The 19,077-nt window shown below is 35.2% G+C and overlaps 2 protein-coding genes across 2 annotated transcripts in view; one reads left to right on the forward strand and one right to left on the reverse strand.

Moving 5' to 3' along the window:
- The window catches only part of LOC136969233 (zinc finger protein 271-like), a 320,380-nt gene that overhangs the window by 213,550 nt on the left and 87,753 nt on the right, over positions 1-19,077 (forward strand). The window lies entirely within an intron of this gene.
- LOC136969224 (zinc finger protein 208-like) overlaps positions 4,018-19,077 on the reverse strand; it is a 72,753-nt gene continuing 57,693 nt past the window's right edge. The window contains 3 exon segments of the mRNA XM_067263313.1: positions 4,018-6,030; positions 7,469-7,532; positions 17,209-17,354. Of these exon segments, the coding sequence (XP_067119414.1) occupies positions 4,184-6,030; positions 7,469-7,532; positions 17,209-17,354 (2,057 nt within the window). The 3' untranslated portion in view covers positions 4,018-4,183.

The raw sequence follows: 19,077 nt of genomic DNA on the forward strand, positions 1-19,077 counted from the left end.
ATCCCTAATTTAAAACTTACGTACAGTATATACAATTAGAGTGGCCAGACGTCCGAATTGTCAGGTATTTGACTACTCTGTTCTCCATCTGGAATCACCTTGCGCCAGATATCGATTTGTCCTCCTTTTAGGGATGTGATGAAAAATGTGCATAAAAATAATTCGATGCTCACTTTCATTGAACAGAGGAAAATGGTTAACGTTTCCAGATGGCCCAAACCACTTTTACCTAGTGGCACTTCGACCATTTTCTTCGTTAAAAGGCCAAAGAATTACACAAGTGTTTACAAATAGTCAAAAATTTTTATCAGAAAAAACGAAAGGTTTAACCAATCATATTCCGTCTTCTGATGAATTTTCCTTTTAACTGGACGGAAGTTGCAAGTGAGGCTTGCGAGGGGGAGGAGATTTGAGTGATTAAAATTTGTTGCTGACCTCCTACAAGGAAAGACGTTTTCTCTGCAAGTTGCTTCGACCGAGTGCCGACGCCCACGTCTTTCCCAGCTCACTTCACGGTCTCTTAGGCATCGCTAAAGTTGTCGTATATCGTACTTGTTCTCTCTTCGAGTTATTCTCCAGAACTGCTGTTTGTGTAAAGACCTTCAAAACTGAAGCACACATCCGGACTTGTCCGCTCGTTTCCCTGTCCATTTTTTGGATTTGCAGTAAAAACCGAACTTAGCCAAATAACTTCTGATGCTTGTGAGAAATGTCATGCAGACTTTAAGGTTTTCTATGAAACAATAATACAATATTTAGGTCACAGATATGATTTCTCCGAAAACAGCCTTTACTACAAATTGTCAAAATTGAGCCTAACAAGTGTCATACAGTTTGAAGAATTCTGCGATGGGGTAAAGGCATGTAACATACCTGATATTGACATAGATTAATTAAACGAAGACTATGGGTCGCAGCTGCTGTTTACCACCTTTGGATTATTTATAAATAATCCAGAATTGGTAAACAGCAGCTGCGAAAAATGCTAACTGAAGTTATTTAATAACAGTGGCATAGAAATTTCTTTTCACAATCTAAAGAGAATCAGTGCCTATATCTTCTCCATAGCATGTAGCAATGTTCATGCCGAACAAAATTTCTCAATAATGACTTTACTATGGTAAAATGAGAGAAATCGTTCGAAAGTAGACTCTGTCAAAGCAGAACGCCAAATATGTAATAACTTCACAGAACAATGCCTAGTTATGTACAAAACACTTCTTGTCAACATCAAACTACTGGAAATGGCAAGCAAAGAACAGAAATATCAAAAGTATACAGCCATCACTTCAGTTTTTGTTTTGTTTTTTTTAATACAGTGAGTGATCGGTTAACGAACAAATCTGATAACGAACATTTCGTGTAAAAAATTTTATGTTCGGATAACGAACACCTCACAGAACAAACACATGCCGATATCTCCTATTAAAGATCTTTGAAAAAAGTGGGAGAATGTCAGAACGACGGTCTTAGAATGGCATCCAAACCACGTTCAGGTTAGTAGGCTTGGGATCTCTGCAATTACAATGCTATTAATTACTTGTGAAAAATCCTGAAGAGAGAAAAGCAATCGACATTAGACAGATTCTTTAACCCTCACTAAGAAAAAAACATGACTAATAAAAATGCAAGACTGTGTATATATGTACTTTTATTATTACATATAAATAAACGTAACAAGAGAGTATATATTTTTTACTGTTTGCAGTTTCCAAAACGAATTAATGAAATTCACATAAAACCTATGGTAAATCAACAATCGATTAACGAACAATTCGGATAGCGAACAATGTCTTGGAACGGATTATGTTCGTTAACCGATCATCCACTGCACTGAATTTTTGTTTTCTTTCTCAACATTTGTTACTTCATGTACGGTTTTTGTCGTTTAATATTATCACTGATTATTGAACATTCCATACTCCCTTTTAAGCATTGAGTGATGGTCACCCTACATAAAATTCATTTTTCTTTTATCGAACCTGTACTAAAAGGACTCGGTATTTTGCCTGGAGTAGACATAAGGCTACTTTCTACATGACAGCGTCTAGCGACTGCGAGCGGAAAAAATCTTTGTATGGGCGTCTAACTCGAGAGCGACTTCTGTCCAGAGTGGACGCGTGTTGTTTACAAAATGGCAGCGAGACGACTTCGTAGAATACTTGCTACCGAAAATATAACAAGCATTAAAACGGTAAATTTTGACATGTAATTGTTATTACTAACCAGATACACAACAAATATAAAGAATTTTCATAGAATAATAAGTTACAAAAAGTTTTATTCTTAAAACGTCACATTTACAAAAAAAAAAAAAAAAAAAAAAAAAAATATATATATATATATATATATATATTAAATTACGTAAAAGATTACTAATTAAAGTTAATACAATTTATTCGTCATTCTGATTCATTCATCTACAAAGTCAGCCATTTCGTGGGAAGCGCAGGAAGTGGAAGCAGCAATCAAACTTGCTTGGTAGCTTCTTCCTGCACGCGCGTGTACAAAAGTCGTCTCGTGGTCGCTATACGCTAAACGCGGTTACTTCGGACGCGAACATTTACTTGAACCAATTTGTCCACTCCGCTTAGAAGCGCTTTCACGCTCGTAGACGCTGCCACGTAAGACGTAGCCTAAGAGTAAAATTGGTGAGGTAAATCCGAGATCTAAAAGAATAAAAACAACCGACATCACCAAGAGCAATAAACTCAGACTTACACAACACAGAATAAAAATGGCATTGTGAATGGCTGAAAACAGCATCACAACGCCAAGCTCGACTAGAAGCGCCTCTCAATTCTTCAATCTTTATTTTCTCACAAAAATATTTCGCCATGCTTGGCGGGAGTATTTCCAGTATAATATACACATATAAATAAAGGCACAGAATAAACATACAGACGCTGAAAACTCCTTACACAATTTATGTTATCGACTTTAAAGTCACGTGATAAATTTAAACGAACACAATGCACAACTGTTTCAAACTCGGTTACAGGGCACGGCCATCGAATTCTTATGGCGTAGTGTCTACCTGAAGTCACGAATGTTTGGCTTTGATTTATATTATTCATTATTACAAATATTTGAAACTAAAATATAAAACATATAGAAATAATGAATGGGCATACGAACAGAGTTTTGATCAGTTTGAAATTCGATTGTGGTTGTAAATTTTTCTTTACAAATGTCACAATAGAAATTAATCTAATTATTAAAAGTAGTCATATGCTTCTCTAAAACCTCCCCACACGTAAGTCTGTTCACACATATTATATTTATAAATAAATTGGGTGTTTTTCTAAACAAGACAATTTAAAATGCAATTTCAGTTTAGTTTCTGTTTTAAATTTGATTTTACAATAGATTCTAAAACACGAATGATTCTGATGAACGAGTTGATGGCTTAAAAAAAAGTTTTAATATAAACACCTTTGTTACGCACTTGTTTCACAAACGTAACGAATTGTCTTCATTGTCTAAGTCTATTACTCTTCTGACAACAAAACGGTTTTATGTTGAACTTTCTGCTCATTAATTAAGTTGCGTTGTTTAATTTTAAATTTTTTATTACACATGTTACAGTTTTCAATGTGAACTTTCGAATGTTCTTCTAGTGTGTTTTTAGTCATAAATGCCTTATTACAAATATTGCATACATACCTATTTTATGTATAGTAATACAATGTCTGGCTAACGCAGTTTTATAGGTATAACATTTTTTACATATGTCATAAACATACTTTTTTCTATCGCTATGAATAATTTTATGTTGTCCCAAAGAACCTATTGTCTTAAAATATTTGTTACATATATGACAAGAATATTAGTATTCATTGCTGTGTGTACGAATATTCTGTGTTAAACTAGAGCTGCGTTTTAAACTTTAATTACATACCTGACATGTATGGACAAATTAATTATTAATTACTTCATGACATGCCAAATACTGTTTTGTTTTAAAATATTTGTTACATATATCACAAGTATGGTTGAATTACTCATTATAAACGATTTTATGAGCTATCAAACATGTTTTTATTTTTTTATTTTAAACCTTTTCTTACATACCTCAGAAGAATAGTTACGTTTATCAGTATGAGTTTCGAGATGGCTTTTCACTTGTTGTTTCCATTTAAAACCCTTATTACAAATATCGCATTTGAAAGGACGTTCTTCACTATGAGTTTTTTTGATGGCTTTTTAGCAGCACTTTCAATTTGAAACCCTTATTACAAGTATCGCATTTAAAAGGACGTTCTTCACTATGTGATTTTTTATGGGTTTTCATTTGCTCTTTAAGTTTAAAACCCTTATTACAAATATCGCATTTGAAAGGACGTTCTTCACTATGATTTTTTTGATGGCTTTTTAGCAGCACTTTCAATTTGAAACCCTTATTACAAGTATCGCATTTAAAAGGACGTTCTTCACTATGAGATTTTTTATGGGTTTTTATTTGCTCTTTCCGTTTAAAACCCTTATTACAAATATCGCATTTGAAAGGACATTCTTCACTATGATTTTTTTGATGGCTTTTTAGCAGCACTTTCAATTTGAAACCCTTATTACAAGTATCGCATTTAAAAGGACGTTCTTCACTATGAGATTTTTTATGGGTTTTTATTTGCTCTTTCCGTTTAAAACCCTTATTACAAATATCGCATTTAAAAGGACGTTCTTCACTATGAGATTTTTTATGGGTTTTTAGATCTGCTTTCTGTTTAAAACCCTTATTACAAATATCGCATTTGAAAGGATGTTCTTCGCTATGAGTTTTTTGATGGGTTTTTAGTTGCCCTTTCCATTTGAAACCCTTATTACAAATATCGCATTTGAAAGGACGTTCTTCGCTATGATTTTTTTGATGGGTTTTTAGTTGCCCTTTCCATTTGAAACTCTTATTACAAATATCACATTTGAAAGGACGTTCTTCGCTATGAGTTTTTTGATGGCTTGTTAGTTGCTTTTTCTCTTTGAAACCCTTATTACAAATATCGCATTTGAAAGGACGTTCTTCGCTATGAGTTTTTTGATGGCTTTTTAGTCTATCTTTCCGTTTGAAACCCTTATTACAAATATCGCATTTGAAAGGACGTTTTTCGCTATGAGATTTTTGATGGTTGTTTAGTTTATCTTTTTGTTTAAAATCCTTATTACAAATATCGCATTTGAAAGGACGTTTTTCGCTATGAGTTATTTTATGGCGTTTTAGTTCCCTTTTTTGTTTAAAACCTTTATTACAAATATCGCATTTGAAAGGACGTTCTTCGCTATGAGTTTTTTGATGGTGTTTTACTTGCTCTTTACATTTGAAACCCTTATTACAAATATCGCATTTGAAAGGACGTTCTTCGCTATGAGTTTTTTTATGGCTTCTTAGTTTATCTTTTCGTTTAAAACCCTTATTACAAATATCGCATTTCAAAGGTCGTTCTTCACTATGTAGTGCTCCATGACATAACAAATTGAATATCTTCTTAAATTCTTTTCCACATATTTTGCAGGAATGAACTTTGTGTATTCTCTTCTGCATCTCTAAACGGCTTTTACTATATGGAACGCGATGATTACAAATGTTGTTTTTTTTCTGGATATTAGATTTTTTACCATTTCTTGGAGATGACTTCACTCGATTTCCAGATGGCTGCAAACGTAAATTGCTATGAGAGATTTCGTTTTGATTTCCAGTTTTGTGTTCTTTCACGTGTTTTCGCAAAAGAAATTGCCACAAAAACTTCTTATTGCAGGTTGTGCAGCGAAATGGTTTTTTTCCAATATGACAGAAGTGATGTGTTGATAATATTCTCTTATTTGTAAAAGTCTGTTTACATAAATCACACGTAATTTCTTGTTTAGAATGAGATGAAAACATAACCTTGAAGTATTTCTTTTTAATCTTATCATAAATTTTATTCCGTTTTCGACTCGAAGAAATGTACTTTGTTTTGATATTATATTTAAAATGTTTTTCTTTTTCTGAATTTAGCTGAATATCGTAATCCTGAATTTTCTCTTCCTCCTCAACTGAAAGTTTAAAAAATAACATAATGAACTTTCTATTATATTTGATTAAACAACATTGTTTTAATTTTAAAATAGTGCTGTTGTCATATAATTGGTAAAGTATAGTTATGTGTTTCATTTAATAACAAGGCATCATTTGTTGTTTGCACTACAAATAAAACATTTTACGTTTACAATCATAAACTGATTGATTCAGCTTTAGTTTCTTTAGAGGATATTTAAAAAGTGAAAAATTGTTTCACTTTATCTTTTTTGTTTACTTTATTTATGTAGTTTGTTCCAGCTATTATCATGAAAACGTAAAAGAAATCGTGTGCTCTTAGAAAAGAAAAAAAATTATTAGTGTAAAAGAAAAAGCAGCAAAATTCTACGGATTTCAAGTAGAGAGGCAAATTCAGTGGATTTTTCAGATTTTTTAAATCAAAATACCATAATTTGAGCGCATGTCCAGTAGATCTGTACAACGTTTTTCAAGAATATCTGCAACGTATTTTCTAAAACGTTGCTAATACAGTAGACCCTCTTATAACAGGCGTTCATATAACATGGGTTGTATAACACGGCGAAAAAATAGCGATCGTGTTCATATAACACCCTAAAAGAGACTCGTATAACACGGTAAAACGTAATCGCCGACTCGTGTCTCGACAGGATTGGTCGAATCCGGACCAATAGCGGACATTGCACAAACCGTTGAGTTTAAACGAGCAGCGGACCTACTAAAATTTATTTATTATTTAACGACGATAAAAATTTTATTTCTATTAATGATGTCTCCAAAGTTCAGCGAATTTTTCGCAGAAAAATAACTTATCAGGAAACACTGTACGCCCCGCCGCTTGCCATTCGATGAGCAGCTTTGCGACGAAAACAAGCTTAAGCAATGGCGTTGTCGAACGGTGCACACTCGGTAAATAATCCTAAATTTTTTGTTTATAGCATAGTTTTTATGGATTATTCCCAAAAATTATAAGTGATTTGGAAATGTTGAGTCAAATTAGTCTAGAATCGGTTAATTTTATGGAAAAAACCTTTCAAACAGCCATAGCCCCTAAACTGCACACGTGCCGGGCTGTGATTGGCTTATGTATTTAAGTGACTCGTACAACACGGAATTCGTATAACACGTAACGTATCTACCGTGTTATAGGGAATCTACTGTATTTACTTATTTATGTCATTAAATAAGTTATATAGTACATGTTTACTTCGTTTCAATACATTTTTTTTATTATTTCAGAGGATCCAAAAAAAGGCAAGATAACATGAATCATTAAATCATAACTTATGAGTTGTTATAGGTATAGGTAGTTACGAATAATTCTCAAATATCTAATTTCAGTTAAATGTAAGAGAGTTGAAACTTGAATGCAGTTCTTCAGCTGCCCTCTGAATAATACTAATATAAAAGGTTTGAACTAAGTAACATGTTACTTACTTTGGATAATCATTTCATTCCTGTTAAAGTTTTCGTTTGGAGTGAAGTATTCAATGTTGACAGGCTAAACAATATGCAAATAAAACATGACAACTACTAATAATCACTTATAATATGTAAACCAGTAACGAGTTGCTCAACTTTCCGGATAACGATTTAAAATTTTGGTGGGTGTTTGTAATAAAACGTTTTTTAAATAAAATATATTCTTACCTATTATAGAAAGGCAAAGAATTGAATTTCGAATGTAAGGGTGAGTTTTATAAAAAAAAAACAAAAAAAAAAGTAAAATGCAGACATTCAAACCTGTTTTTGTGCGGTGAATAGGGACCGCATAAAAAGTCTCACGTAGAAAATAACTCAAAACCGTACGAAATAACTAGGAATTGCTTTTTTAACTTCTTTGGCCTTTTTCTGCAATCCCTAATGGAAAAAAATTCTCTAAGAACTTTATTTTTTATATTAATTAATTATTTCCACGAATCTAACATTAAAAAGTTAAAAATAATCGTTAAACATGATTTTATTTGATAAATATAGCTGCAGGAAGTGTTATTCTTTCATTTAACAAGGCGTGAAATTTCACACCTGCAGTCTAAAGATGGAGGGGAGCTAACTTACCGCATCTGTTCAAATATAACACAATATTTCTTCTTTTTATGCTATTAAAATACGAGGGGACCGAAAAAAAACGTATGAGAAAAAAATTTTACTGAAGAAAACATGAAAAAAAAACCTGCTTATTTCATAGAAAACATTCAATAGAGTTTTTAAAAAGTTTACAGAAGTCAATTATTTTAATTTGATTGAAATTTTGATATACCGCACAAAAAAAATCGCACAGAAAAAGACCGCACAAAAACAGGTTTGAGTGTAACGAGAAAAATCATCGGTTAATGTGTACCTAGGTAGTCCAAAATGGCGACTCGTCTTCGATCCCAGCAATCAGAAGACAAGAAACAGTGGGGACGCATATTCTAACCTAACCTAACCTATTCTAATAATTTAGTTGCTAATAATTATGGTAATTTTTTAGAATAGGTTAGGTTAGGTTAGAATATGCGTCCCCACTGTTTCTTGTCTTCTGATTGCTGGGATCGGAGACGAGTCGCCATTTTGGACTACCTAGGTACACATTAACCAAATCATCATTACGTAAGACCCTACTAAAAATACACACGACCCCCATTATCTCCCCACCCTCTTGATTTTTAACCAGAAAAATTTAATAGCCTCAATTTCCCTAATTATCAAACTTTCTTGCAAAATTTCAGAAATTTTCGACAAAAAAAGCAGAAGTTATTAAGTTTCAAACAGGGTGAAGAAAATATTGCTTCCCCACAGACTATCATCCATACATACAGTCAAAACTCACGATTTTTTTTTTTTTTTTTTTTTTTTTTTGCATTTTCCGACGTTTTAAAGTGTCCTAAGTTCACAAATGTAAAAATCTTGGGGAGTAATTTTTCGACCGATCGTCATACTTTCCCTCTGTTATATATAACAGTAGGAAAAGTAATATGAAAGTCATTACAAACTTATAAATTACAAATCCGTATTTTGTGTTTTCATACGTAAGCTACATATTAGAAAATTACATTAAAATTAATTGGTTTTTGAAATTTTGTAGAATTTATTTAGTCTTTTGGGAAAATTAACAAAATAACAAGTGAGATTTTTCACTTTCCATCATGTCCATTGAAAAAAATGTTACTAATGAAGTAGTAGGCTTATTTTTCTACAGATCTATGTTATTAATAAAGTAATTTAGCCCAGTGAAAGCCAGGAGAGTAATTCTGTAAGGAAAGATTTTTACAGAACAATTCGGTGTAAAACTGTTTTCCTCATTTTATTACATTAGAGAGGTTGCAGCTGAAGTTCAAACTTTAAACTTGTACCGCAAGCAGAAGTACACGTTTGATGTTTGAACTCTTAAGTAAAAAGCGTTGCACCAACGTTAACGTCGCTCACTGATTCATGGAATATTGCCGAAAAATGGCGGAAACATTTAACGGTTAATGTGAACCTAGGTATACAAAATGGCGGCGCTTCTGGTCGCCATCTTGTTTGCACGCGCAAATGTGCAAACAAGATGGCGACCGTCGACAATACCATAAACGCGCCTATATTTAAACTTTTTCTAAAACTAAACATATTTTAAAACGTAAATTTGCTACTTACTTTTTCCCCTGCTTTTGGTTACTTTTCCTACTCTTGGACCAGAAACGAAAAATAAAAAAGTCATCGATTGAATTTATAGGTAGTATACCTATAAATTAAATCGATGTATGGACGAAGTGAATTGCAAGATTCTATACATCAGTGGTTTGAACAAAATTTGCCTGTATTGTACATAAATTTTACTGCTCTTAAGAACTGCAGCCTTATGATTCACATTTCTCGCCTTTTCATATACGATAGGCAGCGTCTCCATAGAGGGTTGGTACCTGCGATCCACGGCCACCTGGCCTTCCATGTGTTGTTCACGTTGTCTTTCCGAGTCGGAAGTCACTATTACATATTCTTGGTTTTGACAAATTTAACACACATTTACACACTTTAAATGCACATTTAACGACAAAATTCTAGACGTGTGTGAGGGGATGGGCTCCCCCAATTGTCGACACCCCCCTGTGCGAGCAAAAAAGTCAATGGAACCATACCTGTATATGTATTTGTGACTCTTCGCAAGATATAGGTATCCAAAGATGCACCTATGTCATATCTGGTCACGTGACTCCACACCTAAAAAACGGAGTCACGTGGCCGATCTTTTTTTGCTTTTTCCACTTCTCGGTGTTTAAAAAAAAAGCGTGCTTCCCTTTCCTAGCCCCCCGCGCGTGCCTCCCCATCCTGTCCGCACCGCTGCCTCCCCCTCGCACGCGGCCCGGGGCCAAGTCTCCCGCCTGCATTCGTCCGGAGTCGCCATCTGTTGTCTGTAAATACAAGTATCTATTATTATTACACCTCTTACCTGAGCCAGGACTCGAACCCGGGTTCTGGCAGGCGGCAGTCCACTTCTCTCTGCACCCGCCCGCCAAGTCGCTCTGCCCGAAACACTTCGGAACTCATCCTTGAGGCATGCGAGGCCGAGGGATGCACTGCGCATGACGGGCTGTCCCGGCGGCTCCACCTCGGCCGGAGATGCAGCACGCCCGACCACACGGACCCACTTCGGCCGTGAAGTTGAAGAAGCCCGCTCGCGTGGCCAATGGCGAGTCGCCCGCGGGTCGCGTGACCGCGGCACCGCCCCCAAAGTTTTATAAGCCTTTAGGCCGCTTTCGAGCATTTTCGGCTGGTATTTGTTACCTCAATAATTAGGAGTACAAGTCAGTAAATATTCAATATTTGTGATATTCGAAGCAACGGAAGCGAACGCAAGAGGTAATACTACGTATCGACAATTCTCAAAATCTGAAACTACGTAATTTACTTTACTTCTTCCCAATAGTAAAGTCTTTTGATAACATACAAAGTAGTGTGGAGAAAGCAAACGAATTAGACAATTGTCACGAAACAATACCGAATGAGACTAAAAGGGAGATCCCGCTAGTTGTATATCATCTGATTCGGGAATTTTAGCATTGGCATTTCGCAGCGCAAGTTTTCAATTCACTGGAAAGTGATTCGGATTCTTCGACTATGACTTTTATGATATGACGAAACGAGTTTTCAAGCATTATCTAAAACATTCTGCTCTGTCATTGAATGATGCTATTACCTCAGAAATGCAAAACTTGCTCCAAATTTTTGTGATAATATTCAGAAAACCTTGGGGGAAGAATCGAGCAATACGGAATGTTCGTATCCTGTTGTAAGACACGACACAAACCATCTGTCAAACATTCTGTTGTAACTAGTAAAAGAAGGTCGCGTGGAAAATCCAACTGTGATTTTCCACGACGCGTTCCAAATGCTGCAAACATTCGATTCGAAGACCAACTTCAACTTCCAAGTTGAGAATAGTCAAAACCGGAAATCTTGATGCATAGGAAAGCTGTAATCGAAGTACGAATGAAAAGGCAATCTCTATATAAAAGCTTCTCCTTGCGTTAAGACTGCAAATAGCAATGGTTTTCAAAAATCAAATGAAGATGATAAAATTCCAGAATGAGATGATAACACTTGTTGGAGCTGCTTTTAATCTCATACTTGGTATTAGCTCGTGACAATCGTCTAAGTGATTTGCTTTTACTTTTTCCACACTACTTTGTATGTTATCAAAAGAATTAGTTACTTTTAAAAGAAATATATATATATATATTTTATTTTTTTCTAAAAGACTTAGTTACTTGTTTGAAGGAGTAAAGTAAATGATATTGTTTCGGAATTTTTAAATTGTCAATTTGTAATCACATAGCAATGTAATCTCAAATTCGCTTTCATCGTCTTGATTATCACAATTAATGAAGTCAGAATATAGTTACTGTACATCATTGTTTTAAAGATTGCATTGTTTTAAAGATTATCCAAAACATGTAAAACTGATTTCAGTTTGGTGACACATTCTGTCTTCATCTGATCTGTTAAAAGCATTGCTCTCTCTGCAGCTTTGAGTGTTAATGCAAGGAGAACTTTATATGTAGTGATTGCCTTTTTATTCGTACTTCGATTACAGCTTTCCTGTGCATCAAGATTTCCGGTTTTGACTATTCACAACCCAGAAGTTGAAGTGTAATTGATGTTTAGGAAATATAAGGTCGAAAATGAGCGAAATGAACGATCTGTTCTTAGAAACGAAACAAATCATGCCTTCACTGTTGATTTCCTGTCCCTCGAAGATAATCCTTACGTAATTGTCCGACGGCTATCACGACTTAAACGGTAGAAAGCTTCCTTATGCTGAGATAGGTTATAAAACCGCTGAGGATTTCGTTAAAAGCTTGAACGATGTGGTTCGTATGAAATGGATGCCTAACTTCAACGAATATGGATTAGGACTTCTTTTATTCGTAGCTTGGAAAGTTTGGCGGTGAAGGTTTACATGTGACGATCGACCGGCGTTTCTGTCTTCGCCGACATGTCTACATCATCTGTATACGTGTGTTTTCTGATGTACCCGTGCACGAGGGCGACGAAAAGAAACGGCAGGGGAAAGACGACTGTCCAGCGAACAGCGAAGCTTGTGTGTGTGTATATATATATATATATATATATATATATATGGTGCGCGTTACCGAAAGGATACTTGTACGCGAAACCTGGATAATATGCGATTGTTCGGACACCATCTTCGTCGTCGCCGACCTCCGGAACATAGCCGAGGAGGAGGAGGCGGCGGCGGCGGCGGTAACCGGCGACCTCACCCCGTCCTCGCCTACACAAGATTGGAAAGAGGCTAGACGTCGTTAGATAGCGAGGAGGAGGAGACACTATCGAAGGTGAGTGCAGGATCTGTTTTCTTGGTCTTTTCGGTAGTGAGAACGTGTTAGAGATAGCGCGAAATAATAGAAGTGCGCTCTGTTTACATAGGAGCGGCGTCGGAGAAAGCGTTGCCTAATTAGCTGTGTTAATCGGGCTTTTCTTTGGTCTTTGCCGACGAGTGTCGTTAGAACAGGGCTTGCTGCCTGTTAAACGCGCGACAGGCTTAGCGGAGAGAGCGGCGCGAGTCCCAACGGCGCTCCCCGGAAGTGGCTGTTGAGAGGTTGCACCCACGTGTTTAGGGGGGTTTTAGGAGTCTCTAGTAAGGTGTAACAGAAAGCGTATGAAACGCAATTTCGAATTGTACTTGCGAAAATTTTCACTTTTAAATTTTACCTCATTTTTGAGAGTGTCGAAAAATTCACATATAGTCATTTTGGGGGCCTGTGACTCGCGAACGCTCGCTCGTACAGCCATGGTTCATTACACTTTTTTTGTTCCTATTAATATGTTCTACAGCTCTGTTAAGGTCCCAACCCCCTCATAAACGTCTGGAATTGTACACATTTGACACACTTTTAAACACATTTAATACATTTACACACTTTAAACGCACATTTAAAACATTTACAAAATTTTTATCTCATTTACACACTATTAACACACTTTTATCACATTTAAGCCACATTAAACATGTGAGACCGCGGATTTTAGCGGAAAAATTTTTGTAAATGTAACTTTCACTTCTTTTTTGTTCAAGAATTTTGTAAACAATCACCGATAGATAAAACTTTTCGCGGAGAAAAGGAGTAGAGATCTCCAGTAACTATCAACAGTTAGGTGGGAAAGTTGACACTTAGCTGTCAAGAATTTGCAAATCATTGTCGACAACCGACCGCTTCCAACACTAAAGCCTGGTACTCACATGCGGCAATGCACGACGGAAACGGTTGCCGTTCCGTCGTCTTTCCGTGTCGCGTGTACTCAAATGCGGAAATTACCCTACAATTGAAACGCGCCATCTGCCAGCTGTAAATATAAACAAGCTACTATAGTAGGTAGGCCACGTCCCAGTAGTCGAAAATGGCGTCTACCGGGATTGCTTTGTTAAATAAATTAAACTTTTTAAGTTTGCCTTTGATCTTATTGCAAATAAAAAACCTCAAAAACGAATAATTTGGATAGGAAAAATATTCTAAATCGTCGAAAGTTAGCTTTCATCACCGAATTCGATTACGCCATTCCCAATACTTTACGCAGTAAGTACGTCTATTTGACATTAATATTTAAATCAGATAGTAATATAGCGTATAAATGAAATATATTAGCCTATCAGTGTACAAATAAAGCTTTTTAGCTTGCTGACCGCCATAGTTCGAATGCTATCGTCCCACGTGATCTTTATGACGACATTGCTAAACGGCCTTCCTATTGGTCTAATTTTTGCCGCTCCGTTTTCCGCGACGGCAAAAGTTGAAAATTTTCAACTTCGTATTCCGTCGGCTTCGACGGCAAAATTGACGTCATTTTGCCGTTCCGTCGTCCGTTGCCGCATGTGGGTACCAGGCTTAACGCTATAAAAGCTTGCGCCACCGGAAACTTAGGGCGCTCGCATAGGAAGTTGTTCCTACACTTGTGTCTATTCGTTCCCCAAGCCAAGGAACGAAGTCCTGTCGGAGAAAACCTACAGCAACTCTTCCACATCGTCGGCGACCGCCATACATCGAATCATAGCGTCCAATCTCACACCAAAAGGTATTTTGTTAGGACGTTTGTAAACTCTCTCCCGCAACGGCAATAAGCTTAGCTCATAGCCACCTGTTTGTTTAGAACTTGTAGAGCTTTATATTTACTACCTATAATCGCATTTACTCGCATAGTATCGTAGAATAGTTGTAATCGCCTTGTATTTTATTCTAGTTAACCAATAAATGTTTTATTTGTTAACCTGTCTCCTGTCAATCCAACCCGCCTGTCGACTTACCGACGACCTCCCCACTCACGTTTTGCCCTCCTAGCCATCCCACGACCAAGAAATCGGGTTTTGCCAACCCGTGCAGTGTAAGTGGTCAGCGAGGATGACCACTTACACTGCACGGGTTGGAAACCCCTAACCCTCTGTTTATCTCACAAACATATTAAGGACACGTTTAACATTTTACAATATTTACCATTGACAGACTTTCCTCCTCAATAACATTAAAGACTTCGAGTAAATTGTACAAATTTTAAAAAAAGACAGCACCTTTAAAAAATTAACAACGTGCATAATCTGTCTACAACTCTACATAGTAACCAAAATTCGAAATTCACATTATTCCTAATATTTCCAGAACGGCATTTTTTGATGGATATTTGCATAAAAAACCATCAATACTGTCAGCGCCATCTACATTTATTTTCTAAAAACACTTGCCATCGAGGTTACCGGATGCGCCGCCATTTTGTATACATAGGTTCAAATTAACCCATTTAAGAACAGCGAAAGTTACAAACGAACGTAAAAGTAACAAATTATATTATTTTAAAATATATAGGGATATTCAATAACACTAAATAATTATTTTTTACTTTAATTTGCGTCGTGTCTCGTACCGTACGAAATAGTAGGACAATTCAGATGTGTTTTGCCTGTTCTCATGACATACTTTTGTTGAGGGGTGTAGTGGCTTATATAAATCCGAAAGCAGCTGGGAAATTATTTCGTTTGTAAATTTCTAGAACTGCTGTTGAAGGTAGAAAATGCCGTAAAAGAAAAAAAAACCTTCTATAGTATTACGATAAGGTATTATGAACACAAATACAGTCGAGTCCGCATAAGTCGACACCCGGATAACTCGACACCATCGGTTAAGTAGTCAGTTTTCTGTGGTTCCGGCCGACTTACATAGGCATTAATGTTAAAAAACTCCGGTTTACTCGACACCGTTTAACTTGTCACCACTGGATAAGTCGACATACTTTTGCTGTCCCACACTCAGATAAGCCGACACCCCCTCCTGAAAAAATGAATTCACTCCGCACGTGTGATGCGAACTCATTTTTTTTTTTTTGAAGGAGGAGTCGATTTATTTATTAATATATTTAATAATATAATAATATATTAATATTATTAATATATATATACATATTAATAAAAATGTCTTAACATTTTATGTATTTTTATGTATAAAATAATAACAGATAAACAAAAAGAAAATATACAATCTACATCAACGTCATACCAGAAACCAATTTTGCATTTTCTCATGCCAGAGGCATTAAGAATCCTTAGACGTTACTTGCCAACAAGTGACAATTGCGAAGATGATGTTTTAAAGGCGTTTATGATCGTTGAAAAAGTTAGTCGAGACAGTTAAGTGCTCAAAACAAACAACCCTAAACGAATTATTCAGTTTTTCACCTATAGAGTAATTGTAAATGGAGGACACAATGTATTGTAAGCCTATACTACTGTATAACGAACGCACTATTGCATTCTATTAATTGAAGTTTTGTGATTTTTTTTCCAACTTCGCTTTATTCGTTACATCGGATAACTCGACACATTTCCACTTCCCCCAAGGGGAAGTGGAATACGGTCGACTTATGCGGAGTCGACTGTATATAAAAATTTAATAGACACTTTACATAACTTGCAAAAAAATTCAGTAATTATATAATTTATGGATTAAAATCGTCTATTTCTTTACAATGTCGTTCACAAATGCTAGAATAATCATTATTTCAATAAAATATGTCATAAACTTAACCCAAAAGACAGAAAAAGCAAACGTTTAAGCCGAACTTCTACTTGCAACGTTTCAAACGCTTTTGTCCTGAACCATTACGCTGAACATTATATTATATTATAGACTTATTATATTGAAGATTAAGAAACAAAAGTTAGTACTGTACATTGTGTATAAGGGAATTCATGCTAATAAATTTTGGTAATAAAACATTAAGGGGTGAAGAGATAGAAGATGGTCACGTGTAAAATCTCGAGTGGGATCAGACCATGAATATTTTATTTGTTGTTAGCATCTACAATTGTTTGTGAAATGCATTTCTACCAATTAAATTAAGCATTTCTTCATTTTATAATAATTAAAATTATAGAGAGTTTTTATAAGTTTGGCGCCACAGACAATTTTATTTTTTTATTATGATTAATAATATAAATGTTATTTTTTAAATAAACTCTCTTAACAGCAAGGAAACTTACGCAACTCGTTGCTAGATTTTTTCTTATATAATAAATATTTTTTATTTAATACAGAATACACCTAAATTCAATGCATTATATTAGTAATATTAAGCTACGTTTTCAACCATTCAGAAACTTAAGTTAATATTGAAATTTCACTATAAAATATTTTAAAATTTGTATTACTTACCGATACGTGTTCATCATCATCTGGAAGAACAACTTCTTTATAATCTTCAGTCTTTAATTCAATCTTCACCTTTTTCAAATCAACTTTACATTCTGATTTTATACCATGTTTTACATCATAATTCTCTTTCACTTCTTTCTTGATATCTGTAGTGAAATTTACAAAGTTTTTGTGTTAAAGGATTCTAAGAAAAACTTGAAATATAAAATAAAACTGAGCATATTTGCATTAATTAACATAACAATATTAAATTACATGTTTTACTACTTCATTTATTTCTGATTACAAGCCGAAAACTAGCCTTTGCTTAACGCTGATTGGATATAACGCCGTCTTCTCTAAAACCAAAAAAAAAAAAAAAAAAAAAAAAAAGAAAAGAAAAGCTCAAAATTTACGCTGATTTAAATTATCGCGGCATTTCATTGATTTGTATATAATACGATAATTTTCAAACACAAACCAATCGGCAAAAGGTGGGGGAAAGGTGTACTTTCTTTAAATTTATGTTAGTTTGGTGCAATTTTGGAAAAAATATAACATCGTGAATTACATAGGAAATATCGACTTCGCTTGACAAAAATTAACTGATAAATGCACGAATGAAGTGTGAAACAAGTTATGGCTGAAGGTATCCAATAATTCTCAACGATTGGAGCCTATCGCTGTATCGTTCGGTTGACCAAACTCAACCTAATCGATACAGCGAAACTAGGAGAAGTAGCCGAGCAGGATATTGAAGAGTTACAGCAGGTTTCCGATGAGAGCCTTACCAGCGACGACCTTCAAGAACTGGCAGAACAGGAATTCATGTGGAACAGTAAAATATAAATAAAAATAAAAAATTTGAAAACGAAGAACCCAAATCATTTCTCTACAGATTTCCTTAGTAAATGTTTGGTAACCATAACCAAAATTGTTGATCAAATTGAAGCAAATGATCGAAATTTTGAAAGGAATGCGAAAGGAAAAAAAAGGGCATTTTGGATGCGATCTTCTGCTTTTGACATTTGCTTAAGGAAAGAAAAAAGCGACAAATGAAACTTCACGACTTTATTGGAAAAGAACAAGAATTTCAGAAAAGTCAGGACCTTCATCAAAAAAAAATGAAATTTCCATTTCTGTGTCCATATGATTCTGTATTATTTCTTGTTTTTTAATGCTGCCGAATGGCGTTTGCGACTTCGTTTTAATATTGTTCTTTGTCTAGCACTGTGTGTAGAATTTGTGCTGTAGTTATGTGAAGCCAGGTGCTGATGTTATCTAGCCAGGCCGTTTTCGGTCTGCCTGGACGTTTCTTGCCTTCGATCTTGCCCTCCAAGATAAGTGGCAGTAGATGGTATTTTTGGTGGTTTTTAGCGATGTGGCCTAGATAGTTGCATTTCCTGCTGATGATGGTTTTGATCAGGTCCCGATCCATTGATCAGGTCCATGTGTTATTTAACATATATTATTATACAAATTAATATAAAAAAACTTAAAATTAAAGTAAAATTTGTTTATTTTTGGTCGCGTGTTTCGCTATCCCTTTAATTACTCTATGTTAAAATGACCTTGTTCAACGCTGTTTCGCTTAGCGCTTTGTTGTCTAGGAAGGCATTCTCGCGTTAAGTGGGGTCTTACCGTTTGTGCGATATACTGTACAGTACAGTGCGTTACGTATCTGCGTGTCACTTCCTCACACTTCGTTTCATATATGATACATAAATGTATATGCAATGAATACTTGTTTCAACTCATGTAATATATAAGTTTATGAGCTTATGAGTGATATGTTTATGTATCGAGTTTGCTAATGATGAATAATTTACTTTCACTGTGGTACCAGCTCTCATAAGCAAGAAAATATGTGTAATGCTATGACATTGCACA

This window comes from Centruroides vittatus, unplaced genomic scaffold (assembly GCF_030686945.1).
Source record: "Centruroides vittatus isolate TY-2023 unplaced genomic scaffold, ASM3068694v2 contig_1768, whole genome shotgun sequence".
Taxonomy (NCBI): domain Eukaryota; kingdom Metazoa; phylum Arthropoda; class Arachnida; order Scorpiones; family Buthidae; genus Centruroides; species Centruroides vittatus.